The following is an 18500-nucleotide window of genomic DNA, read 5'->3' as shown; positions in this document are numbered from 1 at the left end:
ATGGAGGCGGGCACCCCCCACCCCCAGAGGGGAGGCTGGGCCGGGGGTCTGATAGGGGGCAGAGCTAAGGGCTGCCTGGGGCTCCCCCTGCCTGCTGGCCTGAGCGTGGTCTTGGGGGGCACCCTGGGGGGATGGGAAGTGCCCTGGGGTGTGTGGCAGGTGGGTGCCAGAGACGGTCGGGTAGGGGGTGCGCCCAGGTCACCATCCGGGTCTACTGGGGCCATCATGTGCTGGGGGGGTGGGGGGGCTGGCTCCTGGGACCAGCAGCGGGGAGGAGCACGAAGCCAGGCGCTGTTGGTCCCTGGGGACCAGCCCCTGCCCCCCTCCCCGGCCCAAGGGCCCAGGTCCCACCACCCAGCCGGTCCCTACAGCCCGCGGTCGCCCAGCTGGACAGGACAAGTCACCCTGCAGAACTGCCGGAGCAGGGGGCTGGGGCCAGGACTCCTGGGTTCTATCCCCGGCACTGGGGGGACAGTGGGGTCTCGTGGCTAGAGCAGGGGGCAGGACTCCTGGTGTAAACGAGGGCCAGTTTTGGCCCTTTGTGACACCCACATCTCCAGATGCTGCCTGCGCTGGCAGGAGCCCAGGTCGCGCCCGGCGGGTTCTCTCCTCGGGACCGCCCTGTTCCTCGCCCGCGTGGGTTGCGTCCTCCCCTCCCCAGGCCCCATCCAGCTGCACGGCCCCTGCCCCCTGCTTCCCCATGGGCCAGGGAACACAGCCGGGCTCTGGGGTGATGTGTGGGGCTGGCGTGGCCAAAGGCTCGAGAGAAAATGCCCACGGGACGGGGCAGACGCAGTGTCTCCAAACTGGGCCACGGGCGCCCAGCCCTCCCGCAGCCCCCCACCGGCTGCTTGTGTGGGGCAGAGCCGGGATGCCGTGGGGACGGGCACCACCCCCAGCCCGGGTACAGCCAGGAGGGCGAGAGGCTCAGGAAGGGGGAAGCTGCCCGGATGGTGCACAAGGCAGGGAGCGGGAGAGGCCGCGGCACCAGGCTGGGACCGTGCGGGCAGCTGCATCGGACCCTCCCCCGGCAGAGCCAGGCCCAATGCAAGGTGCCTGCCCCCCTGCGGCCGCCCCCCGCTGTTGTGGAAGGGGGGGACCGAGCCAAGGACTGGGCAAGGTTCTCCCACAGGGAACCTCATCTCTGCACTGCTATCCCCCTCCTGGGCTCCCCCCACAGCTCTGCCAGCGCCCCTCACTCCCGACCCGCAGCCCCCCGCTGTCCAGGGGTCCCCCCACAGCTCTGCCAGCACCCCTCACTCCCGACCCGCAGCCCCCCGCTGTCCAGGGGTCCCCCCACAGCTTTGCCAGCACCCCTCACTCCCGACCCGCAGCCCCCCGCTGTCCAGGGGTCCCCCCACAGCTTTGCCAGCACCCCTCACTCCCGACCCACAGCTGTCCAGGGCTCCCCCCACAGCTCTGCCGGCGCCCCTCACTCCCGACCCGCAGCCCCCCGCTGTCCAGGGGTCCCCCCACAGCTTTGCCAGCACCCCTCACTCCCGACCCACAGCCCCCCGCTGTCCAGGGGTCCCCCCACAGCTTTGCCAGCACCCCTCACTCCCGACCCACAGCTGTCCAGGGCTCCCCCCACAGCTCTGCCGGCGCCCCTCACTCCCGACCCGCAGCCCCCTCCTGTCCAGGGCTCCCCCCACAGCTCTGCGGGCGCCCCTCACTCCCGACCCGCAGCCCCCCGCCGTCCAGGGCTCCCCCCACAGCTCTGCCGGCGCCCCTCACTCCCGACCCACAGCCCCCTGCTGTCCAGGGCTCCCCCCACAGCTCTGCCGGCACCCCTCACTCCTGACACACAGCCCCCCGCTATCCCCGTCCTGGGCTCCCCCCCCAGCTCCGCCGGTGCCCCTCACTCTCGACCCGCAGCCCCCTGCTAGCCCAGCCCTGCCCCCCACAGCTCGGGCAGTGCCCCTCACTCCCAAGCCGCAGCCCCCGCATTGATAATATCAACTTCAACTCCTCCAACGTCCCCCTCAGCGCCCCCCGCCACCACACACACCCATTCGCTCTCCGGGCCGCAGATCCCCACAGACCCCTGTGCGGCGCCCGGCACTTGCCGGCTGCCCCGCGTCTCTCTCCAGGTCTGGATTAACCTGCTCTCCTGCATAATCCACTTGAGGCGACCGCTCCCCATGCTTAATCCGGCCAGAGATAACGAGATTCCTTTTGATCCGTCTGCCGGACTCCAGCCGCCCCGGCCAGCCTGGCTGGCAACCGGCAGGGGAGAGCGCCGGGGCCGGCGAGCCCCAGCCCCTCGTCACAGGCTCCTCTGAGCCCCACATGGCAGGTGCCGACTGGGCGAGCAGGGGCTGCGAGGGGAGCAGCTCGGGCCGCGCTGGGTACAGGGGGCTGCTGGCACCTGCCCTCTGCCACCTTCCCCGCCCTGCAGCGAGCTGGGAACGGGCCAGTGACCCTGCCGGTCTCACCTCCAGGCACATTAACCCCCCGTGGCCCCCTCTTGCGCCTGCGTGGAGCGCTCAGGCCCTGCCAGCCCCACGCAGGGTCCCAGCCCCTGGGCACAACGGGCAGCGAGGACAAGGTGCTTGGCCCCTGGGCAGAGACAGCCAGGCCTGAAACCCGGCCATGGGCCCCGTCCCGGGGCTCAGACCCACCCGGTGCGTGCCCAGGGCCTGTCTGCTGCTCACACCTGGGCCGAGAGAGCCCCATCGAACAGGGCTCAATCCCACCCGCACCTGCCTCCCACCCCCCCACTGCAGCCACGCCCCTGAAATCCCAGCTGGCCCCTCCCTCCCGCAGCTGAAGGGACCACGTGGCCAGGACACAGCGGGTGGGGAGGGGGAGAGGAGGCCAAGGACACCCCCCCCACACACCCAGGCCAGCCACGCCATTCCACGGGCACGTGGCTAAGTCTGTATGAGCAGGAGCCCCCACGCCAGATCACCCTGGCATCTCCCTCCCCTCTACGCCAGCCCAGCCCGCACCCCGCCTGGCTCCCCAGGGGAAAGTCTCTGGAGGAGCTGATGGCTGGCGCGTGCCCCTGCCTGCAATGGGGATGACAGAACAGGACCTGCTGCGATTCACCCAGTGTCCGATTTCTTGCCCTCCCCTGGCATTGGCATGAGGACCTGGCCGGGCGTGACCGGTGCCAGCCGGGGATCCAACCCAGCCTCCCGCTGCCCCCCGGAGATGCCAGCCATGGCCACGTCTGGGCGAGGGGTCATTGCACCGGGGCGATGGGGATAGGATGTCTGTGGGTGGCTGCTGGGTGACACCCCCGCAGTCCCGGCCTCCCCAGCTCGCCGCCTCTGCCCCTCTGGGGTCCGAGATCAGCTCCTGGCACCGGGCCAGCCCGCGCTTCCTGGCCCTGGGCGGGAGCCAGGCCTGGTGCAGGAACCACCCCGGGCGAGTGCTGACGCAGGCTGGCGGGATTGTGTGTCCTCGACGCAGGGAACGCACAAATATTTAGAGAGAGGCCCGCAGGAATGCAGCCTCCACGGGGCCAGAGCCGCTGGCCACCCACAGACTCACCCCTGCAGCGCGCTCTGTGTGTGTGTACACGGCCTGGGCCCCCTGTAGGGACAGGTTTATGCACACACACGTGGGCACACCCACACACAAGCACACGCACAGGTGGACACGCTCACACACGCATGGACACACAGATCGGGGCCTCCTGGGCTCGGACTTGCTGGCTGCATTTCCCCGTCAAACCCGCCCGGGCTGCCCTGGGGTTCGTGACGACGCCTCGCGCTGGGCACCGGCTGGGCTCCAACCCGGGACCTGCAGCGCCGAATGCACCAGCCTCTGCCGGCCTCACCCCTAGAGGGGGACGCTGAGCTGCCCCGGGCCAGGCCAGGCGCCATCGGCTCGGCCAAACCCCCAAATCCCTGCAAAACACCGACACAGAAAACTGCAAAATTAAAGCCCCCCCCCGCCCCCATTGGCCTGGAGACAGAGACGTTTGGTTCTAACCCCGCCCGCCGGCCCACGCCTGCCCACGCCAGCCCACGCCTGCCCATGCACGTGCAGCCACGAAACCAAATGTGGTTCCCCTAACACCGCTGAGAACAGCAAAGACCACCTGGTCGGCCTCCAAGGAGACGGGAAGATGACGCTGATAAACGTGTCGGCCGAACGTGGAGGAGAAAGGCAAGGGTGCGAGAAGAACGGCGGACGTGTTGTGATCGGCGCCGTCTCAACGACAGCTGAAGACCCATCGATCCAGCTGATCCAGGTGTTCCACTCGCAAGACTCCCGCCAGCCGGCGTCCCGGCTGATCAATAACCTCCCCAGCCACGCAGCTCCTCCCCTGCTCTGCCCCCCCTCCCCAGCATCCCCACAACCAACCGGTGTGCCCAGCCCATGGGAGACCCTACAATAACAAACCAGCCCACGCCGCACAGCCCCCCCCAGTAACACAGCCGCTCTGGTGAGCGACCATACAGGCTGAGACACATCGGCTGGCACCTTCTGTCCGTCGCCCACAGCCAGGGGTACGCCACCCGCCTGCCCCGCCGGGACCCTGGAGGGGCAGAGGGCAGTGGACCCTGCGCTGGCCTCACCAGAGACGCTGAGCGTGGGACAGATGGGGGGGGGCTGGTTAGTGCTGGCTGCCCTCAGGGGTGGGTGTGTTCGTGGGGTACCGAGCGACCCCCTTGGAGCAGCAGGGCGAGGGGCAGACTCCTGGTCCCACCACGCAGGGTCTGAGTGTGACTCCCCTAGGGGCCTCCTGGCACGGGGCCGGGTATGACACCATGGGCAATGAGCGGGGGGCTCACAGCTGTGCCCTGGGGCAGCCCCAGGAACTCGGGGCAATCCTGGGGCGCTCCCGCAGCCCCTCGTCTCCCTTGGGGGGGCGGATGGGAACAAAGATTTTCTCCAGGCACTTGGCTGGCACTGGCCAGGGAACAGACTTCACAAGCGGGGAGGGGAGGGGGTTGGCAGGCTGGAAACGCTGCCCAGGAGCCTGTCCGCCAGGGGAGGGGCAGGGTGGAGTCCTGGGGAAGTGGCAAATTATTAACCAGCAGCAGATTCCACCAGCCCCGGCCCAGTCCCTTCCCCTCCAGCAGGGCCACCTGGCGCCGTCTGGACAATGGGTGACGCCGCCCGGCCGGGATGCCCGTCGCCCGGCCCACAAACGCAGCCACCTCTGGGGCGGGACGTGGCGGCCACGTAACAGCCACGCAGCACAGGAAGCCAAGAAGATCCAGCAGCGGGGACGTAGGGCGGCAGCCCGGCCGCGCCCACCTTGGGGTGACGCCCCGGCCGAACGGGCCCACCCAGCAGCCCGGCCCCAGACCCACAGATCTCGGTGGCAAGGCAGCAGCTGCCAGAGCATAACCCGCCCCCCTGCCCCCCTGCCAAGGAAGGGAGATCTCCCCGCCCCGAAGTGAGGAGAGCACCCCACTCCCTGCAGCACAGCGCCCCCAGCGCCGCACTGGGGCCAGCCCTGTCCGCGAGGGGAGAGCGCCCCCCACGGAGCCCCCGCCCCGGTCTTCACTCACACGTCGCAGCCAGGGATCGACCGGCAGGCCACCAGCGTGGGCGGCTGAGTCCGGGTTGTGCCCGCGTGCCCTGTCGGGGGCCCAGGCCTGCGCCCTCCCACCCCCCAGCCGTCTCTGCCCACACGCCCCCCCGCTGCAAAACGGGCACAAGCAGCTTCGCCCTGACCCGGCAGCCAGGTGCCTCCCGGGCTGGGCTCCACGGGCTGTGGGAACCGGCCGGCCCAAGGGGGTTGCTCTAAACGCCCCCCCACATCGAGCCCCAGTGCAGGGAGAGCCCGGAAAAACCCCCCCCCACATCGAACCCAGCGCGGGGAGAGCCCCGGAAATGCCCCTCCCCGCCCCGGCCCCGCCCCAGTGTCTCTGCCTGCCACCTCCCTGGCAGTTGCCACGACAACAGCTTTGTTTTGGTTTTCTGCTGCTTTCGACCTTTGATCCCAAGGATGAGTGCCCCCCCGCAACCCCCCCCAGCAGGGCCAAGAACCCTGCCCAAGAGAGTCCTTGGAGCCGAGCGCTCAGGGCTGCGGGTCGGGAGTGAGGGGCACCGGCAGAGCTGTTATCCCAGCCCTGAGCCCCCCACAGCTCTGCCAGCGCCCCTCACTCCCGACCCGCAGCCCCCTGCCAGCCCAGCCCTGAGCCCCCCACAGCTCTGCCAGCGCCCCTCACTCCCGACCCGCAGCCCCCTGCCAGCCCAGCCCTGGGCCCCCCCCTCCCACAGCTCTGCCGGCGCCCCTCACTCCCGACCCGCAGCCCCCTGCCAGCCCAGCCCTGGGCCCCCCCCTCCCACAGCTCTGCCGGCGCCCCTCACTCCCGACCCGCAGCCCCCTGCCAGCCCGGCCCTGAGCCCCCCACAGCTCTGCCAGCGCCCCTCATTCCCGACCCGCAGCCCCCTGCCAGCCCAGCCCTGGGCCCCCCTCCCACAGTTCTACCAGTGCCCCTCACTCCCGACCCGCAGCCCCCTGCCAGCCCGGCCCTGGGCCCCCCCTCCCACAGCTCTGCCAGCGCCCCTCACTCCCGACCCGCAGCCCCCTGCCAGCCCGGCCCTGAGCCCCCCACAGCTCTGACGGCGCCCCTCACTCCCGACCCGCAGCCCCCTGCCAGCCCAGCCCTGAGCCCCCCACAGCTCTGCCGGCGCCCCTCACTCCCGACCCGCAGCCCCCTGCCAGCCCAGCCCTGGGCCCCCCTCCCACAGCTCTGCCAGCGCCCCTCACTCCCGACCCGCAGCCCCCTGCCAGCCCGGCCCTGGGCCCCCCCTCCCACAGCTCTGCCGGCGCCCCTCACTCCCGACCCGCAGCCCCCTGCCAGCCCGGCCCTGAGCCCCCCCTCCCACAGCTCTGCCGGCGCCCCTCACTCCCGACCCGCAGCCCCCTGCCAGCCCGGCCCTGGGCCCCCCCTCCCACAGCTCTGCCGGCGCCCCTCACTCCCAACCCACAGCCCCCTGCCAGCCCAGCCCTGAGCCCCCCACAGCTCTGCCGGCGCCCCTCACTCCCGACCCGCAGCCCCCTGCCAGCCCGGCCCTGAGCCCCCCCCGCCCCCCCACAGCTCTGCCGGCGCCCCTCACTCCCAACCCGCAGCCCCCTGCCAGCCCGGCCCTGAGCCCCCCCTCCCACAGCTCTGCCGGTGCCTCTCACTCCCGACGCGCAGCCCCCTGCCAGCCCGGCCCTGGGCCCCCCCATCCCACAGCTCTGCCGGCGCCCCTCACTCCCAACCCACAGCCCCCTGCCAGCCCAGCCCTGAGCCCCCCACAGCTCTGCCGGCGCCCCTCACTCCCGACCCGCAGCCCCCTGCCAGCCTGGCCCTGAGCCCCCCCCGCCCCCCCACAGCTCTGCCGGCGCCCCTCACTCCCGACCCGCAGCCCCCTGCCAGCCCAGCCCTGGGCCCCCCCTCCCACAGCTCTGCCGGCGCCCCTCACTCCCGACCCGCAGCCCCCTGCCAGCCCGGCCCTGAGCCCCCCCTCCCACAGCTCTGCCGGCGCCCCTCACTCCCGACCCGCAGCCCCCTGCCAGCCCGGCCCTGGGTCCCCCACACCCAGCTCTGCCGGCGCCCCTCACTCCCGACCCGCAGCCCCCTGCCAGCCCAGTCCTGGGCCCCCCTCCCACAGCTCTACCGGCGCCCCTCACTCCCGACCCGCAGCCCCCTGCCAGCCCGGCCCTGAGCGCCCCCTCCCACAGCTCTACCGGCGCCCCTCACTCCCGACCCGCAGCCCCCTGCCAGCCCGGCCCTGGGCCCCCCCTCCCACAGCTCTGCCGGTGCCCCTCACTCCCGACCCGCAGCCCCCTGCTAGCCCAGCCCTGAGCCCCCCACACCCAGCTCTGCCGGCGCCCCTCACTCCCGACCCGCAGCCCCCTGCCAGCCCGGCCCTGAGCCCCCCCTCCCACAGCTCTGCCGGCGCCCCTCACTCCCGACCCGCAGCCCCCTGCCAGCCCGGCCCTGGGCCCCCCCTCCCACAGCTCTGCCGGCGCCCCTCACTCCCGACCCGCAGCCCCCTGCCAGCCCGGCCCTGAGCCCCCCTCCCACAGCTCTGCCGGCGCCCCTCACTCCCGACCCGCAGCCCCCTACCAGCCCGGTCCTGAGCCCCCCACAGCTCTGCCGGCGCCCCTCACTCCCAACCCACATCCCCCTGCCAGCCCAGCCCTGAGCCCCCCACAGCTCTGCCGGCGCCCCTCACTCCCGACCCGCAGCCCCCTGCCAGCCCGGCCCTGAGCCCCCCCCGCCCCCCCACAGCTCTGCCGGCGCCCCTCACTCCCAACCCACATCCCCCTGCCACCCCAGCCCTGAGCCCCCCACAGCTCTGCCGGCGCCCCTCACTCCCGACCCGCAGCCCCCTGCCAGCCCGGCCCTGGGCCCCCCCTCCCACAGCTCTGCCGGCGCCCCTCACTCCTGACCCGCAGCCCCCTGCCAGCCCGGCCCTGGGCCCCCCCTCCCACAGCTCTGCCGGCGCCCCTCACTCCTGACCCGCAGCCCCCTGCCAGCCCGGCCCTGAGCCCCCCCCGCCCCCCCACAGCTCTGCCGGCGCCCCTCACTCCCAACCCGCAGCCCCCTGCCAGCCCAGCCCTGGGCCCCCCCTCCCACAGCTCTGCCGGCGCCCCTCACTCCCGACCCGCAGCCCCCTGCCAGCCCGGCCCTGAGCCCCCCCTCCCACAGCTCTGCCGGCACCCCTCACTCCCGACCCGCAGCCCCCTGCCAGCCCGGCCCTGGGTCCCCCACACCCAGCTCTGCCGGCGCCCCTCACTCCCGACCCGCAGCCCCCTGCCAGCCCGGCCCTGAGCCCCCCCTCCCACAGCTCTACCGGCGCCCCTCACTCCCGACCCGCAGCCCCCTGCCAGCCCGGCCCTGGGCCCCCCCTCCCACAGCTCTGCCGGTGCCCCTCACTCCCGACCCGCAGCCCCCTGCTAGCCCAGCCCTGAGCCCCCCACACCCAGCTCTGCCGGCGCCCCTCACTCCCGACCCGCAGCCCCCTGCCAGCCCGGCCCTGAGCCCCCCCTCCCACAGCTCTGCCGGTGCCTCTCACTCCCGACCCGCAGCCCCCTGCCAGCCCAGCCCTGGGTCCCCCCTCCCACAGCTCTGCCGGCGCCCCTCACTCCCGACCCGCAGCCCCCTGCCAGCCCAGCCCTGAGCCCCCCACAGCTCTGCCGGCGCCCCTCACTCCCGACCCGCAGCCCCCTGCCAGCCCGGCCCTGAGCCCCCCCCGCCCCCCCACAGCTCTGCCGGCGCCCCTCACTCCCAACCCGCAGCCCCCTGCCAGCCCAGCCCTGGGCCCCCCACACCCAGCTCTGCTGGCGCCCCTCACTCCCGACCCGCAGTCCCCTGCCAGCCCTGCCCTGGGCCCCCCCTCCCACAGCTCTGCCGGCGCCCCTCACTCCCGACCCGCAGCCCCCTGCCAGCCCGGCCCTGGGCCCCCCCTCCCACAGCTCTGCCGGCGCCCCTCACTCCCGACCCGCAGCCCCCTGCCAGCCCAGCCCTGGGCCCCCCCTCCCACAGCTCTGCCGGTGCCCCTCACTCCCGACCCGCAGCCCCTACTAGCCCAGCCCTGGGCCCCCCACACCCAGCTCTGCTGGCGCCCCTCACTCCCGACCCGCAGCCCCCTGCCAGCCCTGCCCTGGGCCCCCCCTCCCACAGCTCGCCCAGCGCCCCTCACTCCCGACCTGCAGCCCCCTGCCGGCCCGGCCCTGGTCCCCCCACAGCTCTGCCGGTGCCCCTCACTCCCGACCCGCAGCCCCCTGCCGGCCCAGCCCCAGGGCATGTCCCTCTGCAGGGTCAGGTCTCCCTGAAGAGAGACCAGCGGCCGTGCCCAGCTCAGGCGATGCTGAGCCCCTGGCATTTGCCACCAAGGCTGCAGCCGAGTTGGTGCTACAGGCTGGATACAGACTGGGGCCCCCTACGGGGGCTGGGCTGAGTCTCTGCTCACTTTACCCCCTGGGGGGCTGGCGGGGCCTGGGCAAAGATGCGCTCAACCGAGGGCATTGGGGAGAACCGTGGCCAGGACACCAGGGTTCTCTGTATATGCCTCCCCCCACGTCCTTCCCAGCAAGGACCGGCCCCTGCAATGCACCCCGCCCCTGCCCTGCCCTGCCCAAGGGCTCCGCCCAGCCCCCTCCGTCCCCGCTCGCTCCCCAGCCTGAGCCCTTGTGCAGCCTCGCTCGGGGGCTGTGAAGCAGCTGCCGCATCCCCCTTCCCCAGAAGTGGCTGCATTTCCACAGTGCGCGGCGCTGCTCTTGTGCCTTGGGCCCTGGGCCGCTCACGTGCCAGTGGGCGTGGGGCAAGGGCAGAGCCCTGGCAGCCGTTCTTAATGCGGGAGGTCAGGGAGAGGCCAGGGCAGGACGCGGAAGGAAGGGACAGGCCCCTTTCTGACCTTCAGGGCCTGGCTTAGCTCCAGGTCCCTTCAGAAGTGCCAGGGACCCACCGGGGCACAGATCACTCGGCCTTGGCAGCCGGTACAGGCTAGTTCCAGCCTGTGCCCAGCCTAGTGACAATGGCTTCTGCCCTTCCCCCGATCTCCAGCCTCTCCTCTGTGCTCACCCTCCTCCCGCTTCCATGCCCACCCCTGCCCCTTTGCAGGGGGTTCACCCTTCTTGTGCCCAGAGATCCATCCCAGCCTGTGCCCGCCCTGAGCCCCAACTCCAGGGCTTCTCTGCTGCTGAGCCAAAAGCTGAAGTGTACCCCCCTCCTCGTGCCTCCAGCCCAGTCAGACCCCACAAGCCCCAGTGACGCCCCCTCTGCTCGGCTTCCACAGGGGGCAGCTGCTGCCAAAGGAAGCAACAAGAGGTGTCCCCCCTTCCCCCTTCCCCCAGCCGAGCAGATAACAAGGCAGAACTGCTCCAGGGGTTCCCAGCAGCGAGACCGGGGAGCAGGGACCAGCTCCTCCGGCTGCCAGGACCAGCTTCTCCGGCTGCCACCTCTGTCCTGGCGGAAACTGCAAGCTCCAAATAAGTTTCCCCTGTTCTTGGGCTGCAGCATCTCCCTGAGGCTGCAGAGGGATGGTGGCCCTGGGAGGAGCACGAACCCTCCCGTTCATCCCACAATGTTAATGACTCTGAACCCTACTGATGACAAAGGTCAGGGCAACCTCTGGTGGTTTGAAGCGGAAAGTCTAGCCAATCTGGCATTGTGGGCGGAGGCCCCAAAACGCCTCCCCCCAGTTAGTTTGTTAATTCATTGTGGACAGCCACCCACAGCCAGTTGTGTGGCAGGAAACTGACAAATCAGACTGAGCACCCTATGAGCGTTTCCAGGATGCTCGTTGGCCGGAGGGTTACTGGCATGCCCCCTCTGAAGCCACATGGGCCGAACCCCGGCAGGTGCTGGTGGCACAGAGATCCGGTGCGGGTGGAGCCTAGGAAAGGGGCCGTGGGAAAGGCGTTTGACTTGGTGGGTGGATGGACAGAGGCAGGAACATTGACAGGGCGCTGGGGGGCACTGTTCAGGGGCAGGGAGGAAGAGGGGGGTGAAATGGACCGACGTGAAGAAGGCCCCTGAGAGTGAGATCTCAATGGTGCGGCGCTGACCTCCCACCCCCCCCACACACACACGGAAGAGGTAGAAAACCCCCACGGGCGGTCGGGACACTGACCGACCAGCGCACCAGACTCTGGAGAATCCTGGGGGCAGGGAACAGGCCCTGGCCGAAGCACAAGGTGGGACCCAGGCCACTTCCCAGCCCCCATGGGGAGGTTCCCAGGACACTGCGATTGTAACAAGCTCCAGCAGCGTTTCAGCCTGGACTGAACCTGCCGAGTGAACAGCCGGCATCTCCCACCAGCTCCACGGATCCGCAACTCCCCAACTCCCCAGCCAAGCGGCCGGTCAGCCCAGCCGAGAGCCCCCAGAACACGCACAGCTGCCCCCCAGCGGTCCAGGCAAGTGGCTAGCAGCAGCAAATCAGGAGAGCCGCGGTTGTTCCCAGTTGATCTCAGCACATGGGGCATGTCTGAGATGGGATTTCCCTCCCCCTGGGCCTACAGGCTCCCAGGCAAACAGCCCAGAGCTTAGCAGCACCAGGGCCTAACTCCAAAAGTCAAGGAATCTGCAACCAGCCAGGTTTGTGCACCCCCGACACGCAGGACTTCACACCAAAAGCTGGCGCAGACTCAGCTCCCCCAGCCTGGGAAACTCAGCTCCCTGCCGCCAGAGCTGAAGGAGACTCCCCAGGGGTGGCTAGCAGTATAGGTGTATGACACACAAATCAGCAGCTCTGACTCCAGCCAGCAGGGGGCAGCCTGGACACGTAGCGAGCTGCGGGTTAAGCTAAAATGTTGCACAGATATCTGGATTATCGGGTCTGGGATTTACACCAAGGGGGAGAAGTTTGGCCGCGTTCATTCCCCTTCCCCTCCCTCCGCCACGGCAGAGGCTGCCGGTTGTACGAGTTTCACTGGCATTTTCCCATTAACAGGCCTGGCAAATAACCCCACACAACAGCTCCGGCCACAGCTAGGCAAGCGTCATCCCTCCCCCTGCCGCCACATGCTTCTCCTCTGCCCTGGGGAGACCCCCCAGTCTCTGTGCCGCATTCAGTCCTCGACCACTCTGCCATTGTGCTCCTGCTTGCAGGGAGACGACGCCAGCCTCCGAGCAGCTGAACGGAGAGCAACAAACCCAGCACCATGTGGTCGGTCACCGGGAGCTCCCGGTCCTCCTGGCTCTGCCGGTGCCCCTCATCCCCGACCCGACCCGCAGCCCCTGCTAGCCCAGCCCTGGGCTCCCCCTCCCACAGCTCTGCCGGTGCCCCTCACTCCTGACCCGCAGCCCCTGTTAGCCGAGCCCTGCGTTCCTCCCCCAGCTCTGCCGGTGCCCCTCACTCCCGACCCACAGCCCCTGCTAGCCCAGCCCTGCGTTCCTCCCCCAGCTCTGCCGGTGCCCCTCACTCCCGACCCGCAGCCCCTGCTAGCCCAGCCCTGCGTTCCTCCCCCAGCTCTGCCGGTGCCCCTCACTCCCAACCCGCAGCCCCTGCTAGCCCAGCCCTGGGTTCCTCCCCCAGCTCTGCCGGTGCCCCTCACTCCCGACCCGCAGCCCCTGTTAGCCCAGCCCTGGGTTCCTCCCCCAGCTCTGCCGGTGCCCCTCACTCCCGACCCGCAGCCCCTGCTAGCCCAGCCCTGCGTTCCTCCCCCCAGCTCTGCCGGTGCCCCTCACTCCCGACCCGCAGCCCCTGCTAGCCCAGCCCTGCGTTCCTCCCCCAGCTCTGCCGGTGCCCCTCACTCCCGACCCGCAGCCCCTGTTAGCCCAGCCCTGGGCTCCCCCTCCCACAGCTCTGCCGGTGCCCCTCACTCCCGACCCGCAGCCCCTGCTAGCCCAGCCCTGCGTTCCTCCCCCAGCTCTGCCGGTGCCCCTCACTCCCGACCCGCAGCCCCTGTTAGCCCAGCCCTGGGCTCCCCCTCCCACAGCTCTGCCGGTGCCCCTCACTCCCGACCCGCAGCCCCTGTTAGCCCAGCCCTGGGTTCCTCCCCCCAGCTCTGCCGATGCCCCTCACTCCCGACCCGCAGCCCCTGCTAGCCCAGCCCTGGGTTCCTCCCCCAGTTCTGCCGGTGCCCCACACTCCCGACCCGCAGCCCCTGCTAGCCCAGCCCTGGGTTCCTCCCCCCAGCTCTGCCGATGCCCCTCACTCCCGACCCGCAGCCCCTGCTAGCCCAGCCCTGGGTTCCTCCCCCCAGCTCTGCCGATGCCCCTCACTCCCGACCCGCAGCCCCTGCAAGCCCAGCCCTGGGTTCCTCCCCCCAGCTCTGCCGGTGCCCCTCACTCCCGACCCGCAGCCCCTGCTAGCCCAGCCCTGGATTCCTCCCCCCAGCTCTGCCGGTGCCCCTCACCCTCGACCCGCAGCCCCTGCTAGCCCAGCCCTGCGTTCCTCCCCCAGCTCTGCCGGTGCCCCTCACTCCCGACCCGCAGCCCCTGCTAGCCCAGGCCATGACCCTGCCTGTACAGAAACCAGTCAGCAGCGCTGAACCCATCAGCAGTTGTGTTGTGGACTCACCCTCTACTAGGGACCAGGCCAAGACCCAGCAAACTCATTTCACTTGTTCCCCCGGGTAGGATCCGTCCCCCCAGCTCCCCAGGGCTGAGCGCTCAGGAAGGGGGGGGGGGGGTCCAGCTACTCCTGCCGTTCCTCCAGGCCCCTGCTGCCCCTGAAACCTTGAGCAAGTCCCTGCCCCTCTCCCTGCCTCCAGCCTGGTCCCGGCTGGGATTTCAGCCGCTGCTTTGGCTGCTCAGGCTCCGACCGCATCGACGCCGGAGGCTGGGATCCTGGCACAGACTGGGCCTCCGCTTCCCCGGACGTGCAGATGGGGCGGCGTCAGGGCTGCCGGCTGGAGGGATCCAGCACGGGGCCAAGACGCCGGCATTATTACCCTGAGCTGGGGGGCTGCACACAAGTATCATCTCAGGCAGGGGGTGGGGGGCGAGCTCTATCCCACCAGCAGGGGGCGCTGGGGCACAGTTGCCAACAAAACCATGGCTGAGAGGCAAGGCGGGGCGGGGGGGGTGGGGGAAGGCATCACAAGACCCAGGGGGCTGGAGGTTATGGGGGGCAGGGGGCTCAGACCAGGCCATGGGGCTGCTGAGAGGAGGAGCAGAAAGCTCCCAACACCCCTAGCTCCCAGCGGGTCAGCGTTAGACTGACATCTGTCAATCCCAAAATCAATCCCCAAGTCAGGGTAGGAGACCCCCGTCCGGCCACCAGCCCCTGCTGGTCCCCGACCCCAGAAGAGCCACAGGGCAGGACTGAGCCCGGGTGAGGGAGGTGGCACGGCCTAGCAGCCTGGGACTCGGAGGGACCCAGGTTCAATCCCCGCTCTGCCCGGGGTCCCTCTCCTCTCTGCCTTGATTCCCCCTCTGTGCTGCCGGGGTGAAAACACCCTGCCATGTAACTGCCCTGGGGAGCGCTTCGCAGGTGCTGGACAAAATGCCCTACATCCGAGCCGCAGAAGCCAGGCTGGGTCCACTTCCCAGACCTCCGCCCCACGTCTGATGTTCCCTGGGGCATCAGGATGTGCATCTTATCTGGGGATGGGGGTCTCTGTGTTGAACCCACTCCCCTTAAGATACAGGCAATAAGACTCCCTCCCTGCCCCCAGTCCCAACATCCTCCAGTCCAGAGCCCAGCGTCAGATCCTCCGAACCAGAAACTCTGCCCCAGCACCTCAGGCCTTGCCCTCCCTCACCCAGGGCGAGCCCCTCCCCTAACAAGGTCCCAATCTACAGCGACCTACAGCCCGAGGGCCGGTTCTGATCTTGGCTCTACCGGGGTGAATCCAACCCAATTCCCCGGAGAACAGTTCCCCCGGCGTATGTCCGGGGCAGTTGTTCCAGATTCACCCCGGTGGAGCCGAGATCAGAACCTGGCCCTTGACCTTTCTCTGCAAGTGTCCTGACAGTCGGTGCCCAGCCGATGATCTAGCCCATTGCGGTGCCAGCCTGGGGAGACCTTGGACAAGCACTTCCGCACTCCCGGCTGAGACCAGGCCAGACTCATTGCCCCTAAGGGGACAGCTCCGATCCCATGCAGCAGCATCCCGCCCCCTCCCTGCTGCAGCTGGCCTGGCCCGGAGACCCCTAGAAGTGCCCAGGCACGGAGGAGACGGCCCAGCAGCGGAAGGGGGCTCCAGGGCACTGATGGCCCCTTCCCTCCGCCCTGACACCTAAGGACATGCTGGGCCACAAGCCCAACTGACAGAGCTGGGATGCCAGGCGGGAGCCAGGTTATTTCCACAGGGCTGCGTCAGTCCTTTCAGAAACCCACCCCCCTCACCTGGACCTTGAGGAGCACCTGCGATTCTTCCCCCTCCAACCTGCCCAGGGAATCAACCTGCCCCACTGTGGCCAGAGACCCCCAAGTGTGGCTCTAAGACCTCCAGCAGGCAGGGATCCGTGCCCAGCGCCAGGTGTGACCCCCAACAACCCCCAGCCATCCACACCCTTCGCCACGCCCCTGCCAGGACCTGGAGAGCCCTGCGCAGGCCGAGCAAACACCAGGGCAGAGTCCAGGACGCTGCAGTGGGACAGTGACTTCTCCTCCAGCCGGGGGGGCTGACCCCTGGCTGCAGCACCGCCCCCGCCCCCGATGCCCTGACTCCTACTGACCTGGCCTGAGAAGCCTCCCTGGATCCAGGGGCAGAAAAGCAACACTTGAAAATAAACCCGGGCGCTTCAAAACCAACGCACCGGGCGGTGGGGGGGCGGCTGTTGGGCAGAAACTCCTGCCCCCCGCCCCGGGTTTGCACCCGCCCAGCCCTCGCCTCATGCCCCCCACCACCCAGAGCTTTGGGTCGATCGGCCCCACCTCGGGGCGCGGCGGGGAATACCCGGGGCTCGCCCAGGGACTTGGAGACAGCGCCGAGCGCTGCGGGAAGGGGGCGGGGGTAACGGGAGCAGCCCCCTGGAGCAGGCATCCGACCCAGAGGCGAGCAGAGGCTGCGGGAGGGGTGGCGGGGGGGGTCGCTCTGCGGAGCATGCGCCCCCCCTCCCAGAATCGTGCCCGCTTTGCACAAGTCAATTTGGGGTGGAAAGCACGCGCCGCTGCCCCCCACGCGGGGGGGGGTGCAGTTACCTTTCTCCTGCAGAGGGGTGTTCACCTCTTCCTTGCTAACCTGGGTGATGATGGACTGACTGTCCATTAGACCAGAAGGGTTGGCTGGGGGGGTCCCTCCTCCGCCGGCTCCTCCCGCCGCGCTCCGAGCCTCCAGGAGTTACTTCGGGGGCGGCCCGGGCGGCGGGGAGGGGGGGGGAAATTGCCCCCCCCAAGAAAAAGGAAAAAAGGGGGAGGGGGAAACGGGGGGGGGGAAGAGAGAAAAAAACAAAAAAGGGGGAGAGAGAAAAAGACGCCCGCGGAGGAAACTTTGTTACAACATGGAGTTTCCTCTTCACAAATTTCTGCTACAAACATGGAACCCGGACGCGGTTTCAAGGAACCCCTTAAAAGGGCGATGGTGCCCCGGGGCCCAGCCACCCTGGTATGGGGCGCGCCGGCCGCCAAGGTAGGAAGGAGATCCTCCCCTTCCCCCTCCGCCCCCGTGAGTCACTCGGGCCCGTTGCACTGCGCCCCAGCCGCCCGGGTCCCCGAAACGCCCCCGAAGCCAGCCCGCGATCCACCCCCGCAAATATCCGGCAGAGTGGAATTGCTTTTGTCCAGCCCTGAAATGCAGCCAACTCTGGGGTGGGGCAGGGCAGCTGTTTAGTCGAGGCTTGTTTACCTGGTGCTGAGATGCAGCCACCTCTGGGGTGGGGCACAAGCACGGTTTGTCCAGGAATCACTTAATGCCGCGGTGCAGCCGTTTCTGGGATGGGATGCAACAGCTACACAACGGTTTAGGACAGGGAGGGAAGAAGAGCGTATCCAGACGGTCACTGGAGGAGGATTCCAGCCTCTTCCACTTAACGATGAGTTGGAATGGAGCCGGGACAACAGGTTTAACCCCCACGCACACACCTGGGAACAGCAACAAGGGATTTTCAACAGTTACAAACCACGGGCCTCAGTTTCCCATCTCACCACGGTAGCAAAGCAGCCCCTTGCACCACCCCGCTTCAGTGCCAAACTGTACAGATCCCGCAGCACCTGGCTTCCCTAGGCGGTCTCCCATCCATGCACCAGCCAGGCCCGGCTTGGCTTCTTATGGCTGTTACGTTAACTCCAGCTCAATAACTTCCATGTTGGCCCCCACCCCAGCCTGAGCAGAGGCCCGAGGGTCCCCTTCACACACAGGCACCGGGGGATCCAAGTCCTTGTGTCAGGACGACCACACCAGGGTGGCACCAATGTGGCCCTTTTTTAGGAACTGCCAAGGCTCTGGGGCTCCGAGTGGAGCCAACTGTGGCCCAGCCTGCCCCAGAGCCAGGTTATGACAGAGCTCAGGAGCTGGGGTCTCCACCATTCCTGTCCCTAACTACCCAGCCCCTGCCCCAGAGCATGCATCTCTGGCCACTTCTTAAACACCACGGGAGGAGCAAATGCCTAGTCCCACCCCCTCCCTCCCAGGTCTGGCAGGGGACAGAGAAGAGAATTTTTTAAGTGACACCCCCCCCCAACCACCATCCAAAAGCAGGAGGGACGGTGGCAGAAATGTGCTTGGATCCAGGCTAACAGGCCAGAGTAGTAGTCCCCAACAGCTCGTCTCAGCGAGTGGCTTTCTGCCCCAGGGCAACATTTCACTGCGAGTGTCCTCCCAGCAGTGAGTGTCTACACTGCAGCATAAGCCAGGGTCTGGGGAGCTCAAGCCTGGTGTTTACAAGTCTGTGCTTGAACCTCCACCCTGCCTAGTGACCCTGGGTTTACAGTTTCTGCACCCGTGCGCGCGTGTCCACGCTGCACTAGACAGACCCATCGAACCGGCCTAACTCAAGCTTGCTAGCCCCCTCCCCCGCTGTAGCTGCTCTGGCCCTTTGCTCCTCCTCGTGCACGGTGGGAAAATGGACCCTCCGTCCCGCAGCCGAGCCGCCCTTTGGGTCTGCACGCTCCCGGCGAGAGCACCATTGCTTGCGGTTTCCCTGCTGCGTCGGGACGTGGGCGGAGCAACCGCAAAACGCTGGTGAACATTTCAGCGG

At 69.1% G+C, this 18500-nt stretch overlaps 1 protein-coding gene across 1 annotated transcript in view; it reads right to left on the bottom strand.

Annotated features, from left to right (window-relative positions):
- Positions 1-16716, bottom strand: part of CTDSP1 (CTD small phosphatase 1) — a 29275-nt gene extending 12559 nt beyond the window's left edge. The window contains exon 1 of the mRNA XM_077829938.1: positions 16507-16716. Within this exon, the coding sequence (XP_077686064.1) occupies positions 16507-16573 (67 nt within the window). The 5' untranslated portion in view covers positions 16574-16716. The remainder of the gene's footprint in view (positions 1-16506) is intronic.
- Positions 16717-18500: the final 1784 nt, after the last annotated feature.

Source organism: Eretmochelys imbricata, chromosome 11 (assembly GCF_965152235.1).
Source record: "Eretmochelys imbricata isolate rEreImb1 chromosome 11, rEreImb1.hap1, whole genome shotgun sequence".
Lineage (NCBI taxonomy): Eukaryota > Metazoa > Chordata > Testudines > Cheloniidae > Eretmochelys > Eretmochelys imbricata.
Note: the sequence above shows the minus strand (reverse complement) of the source record. Positions and strands in the feature narration are given on the sequence as shown.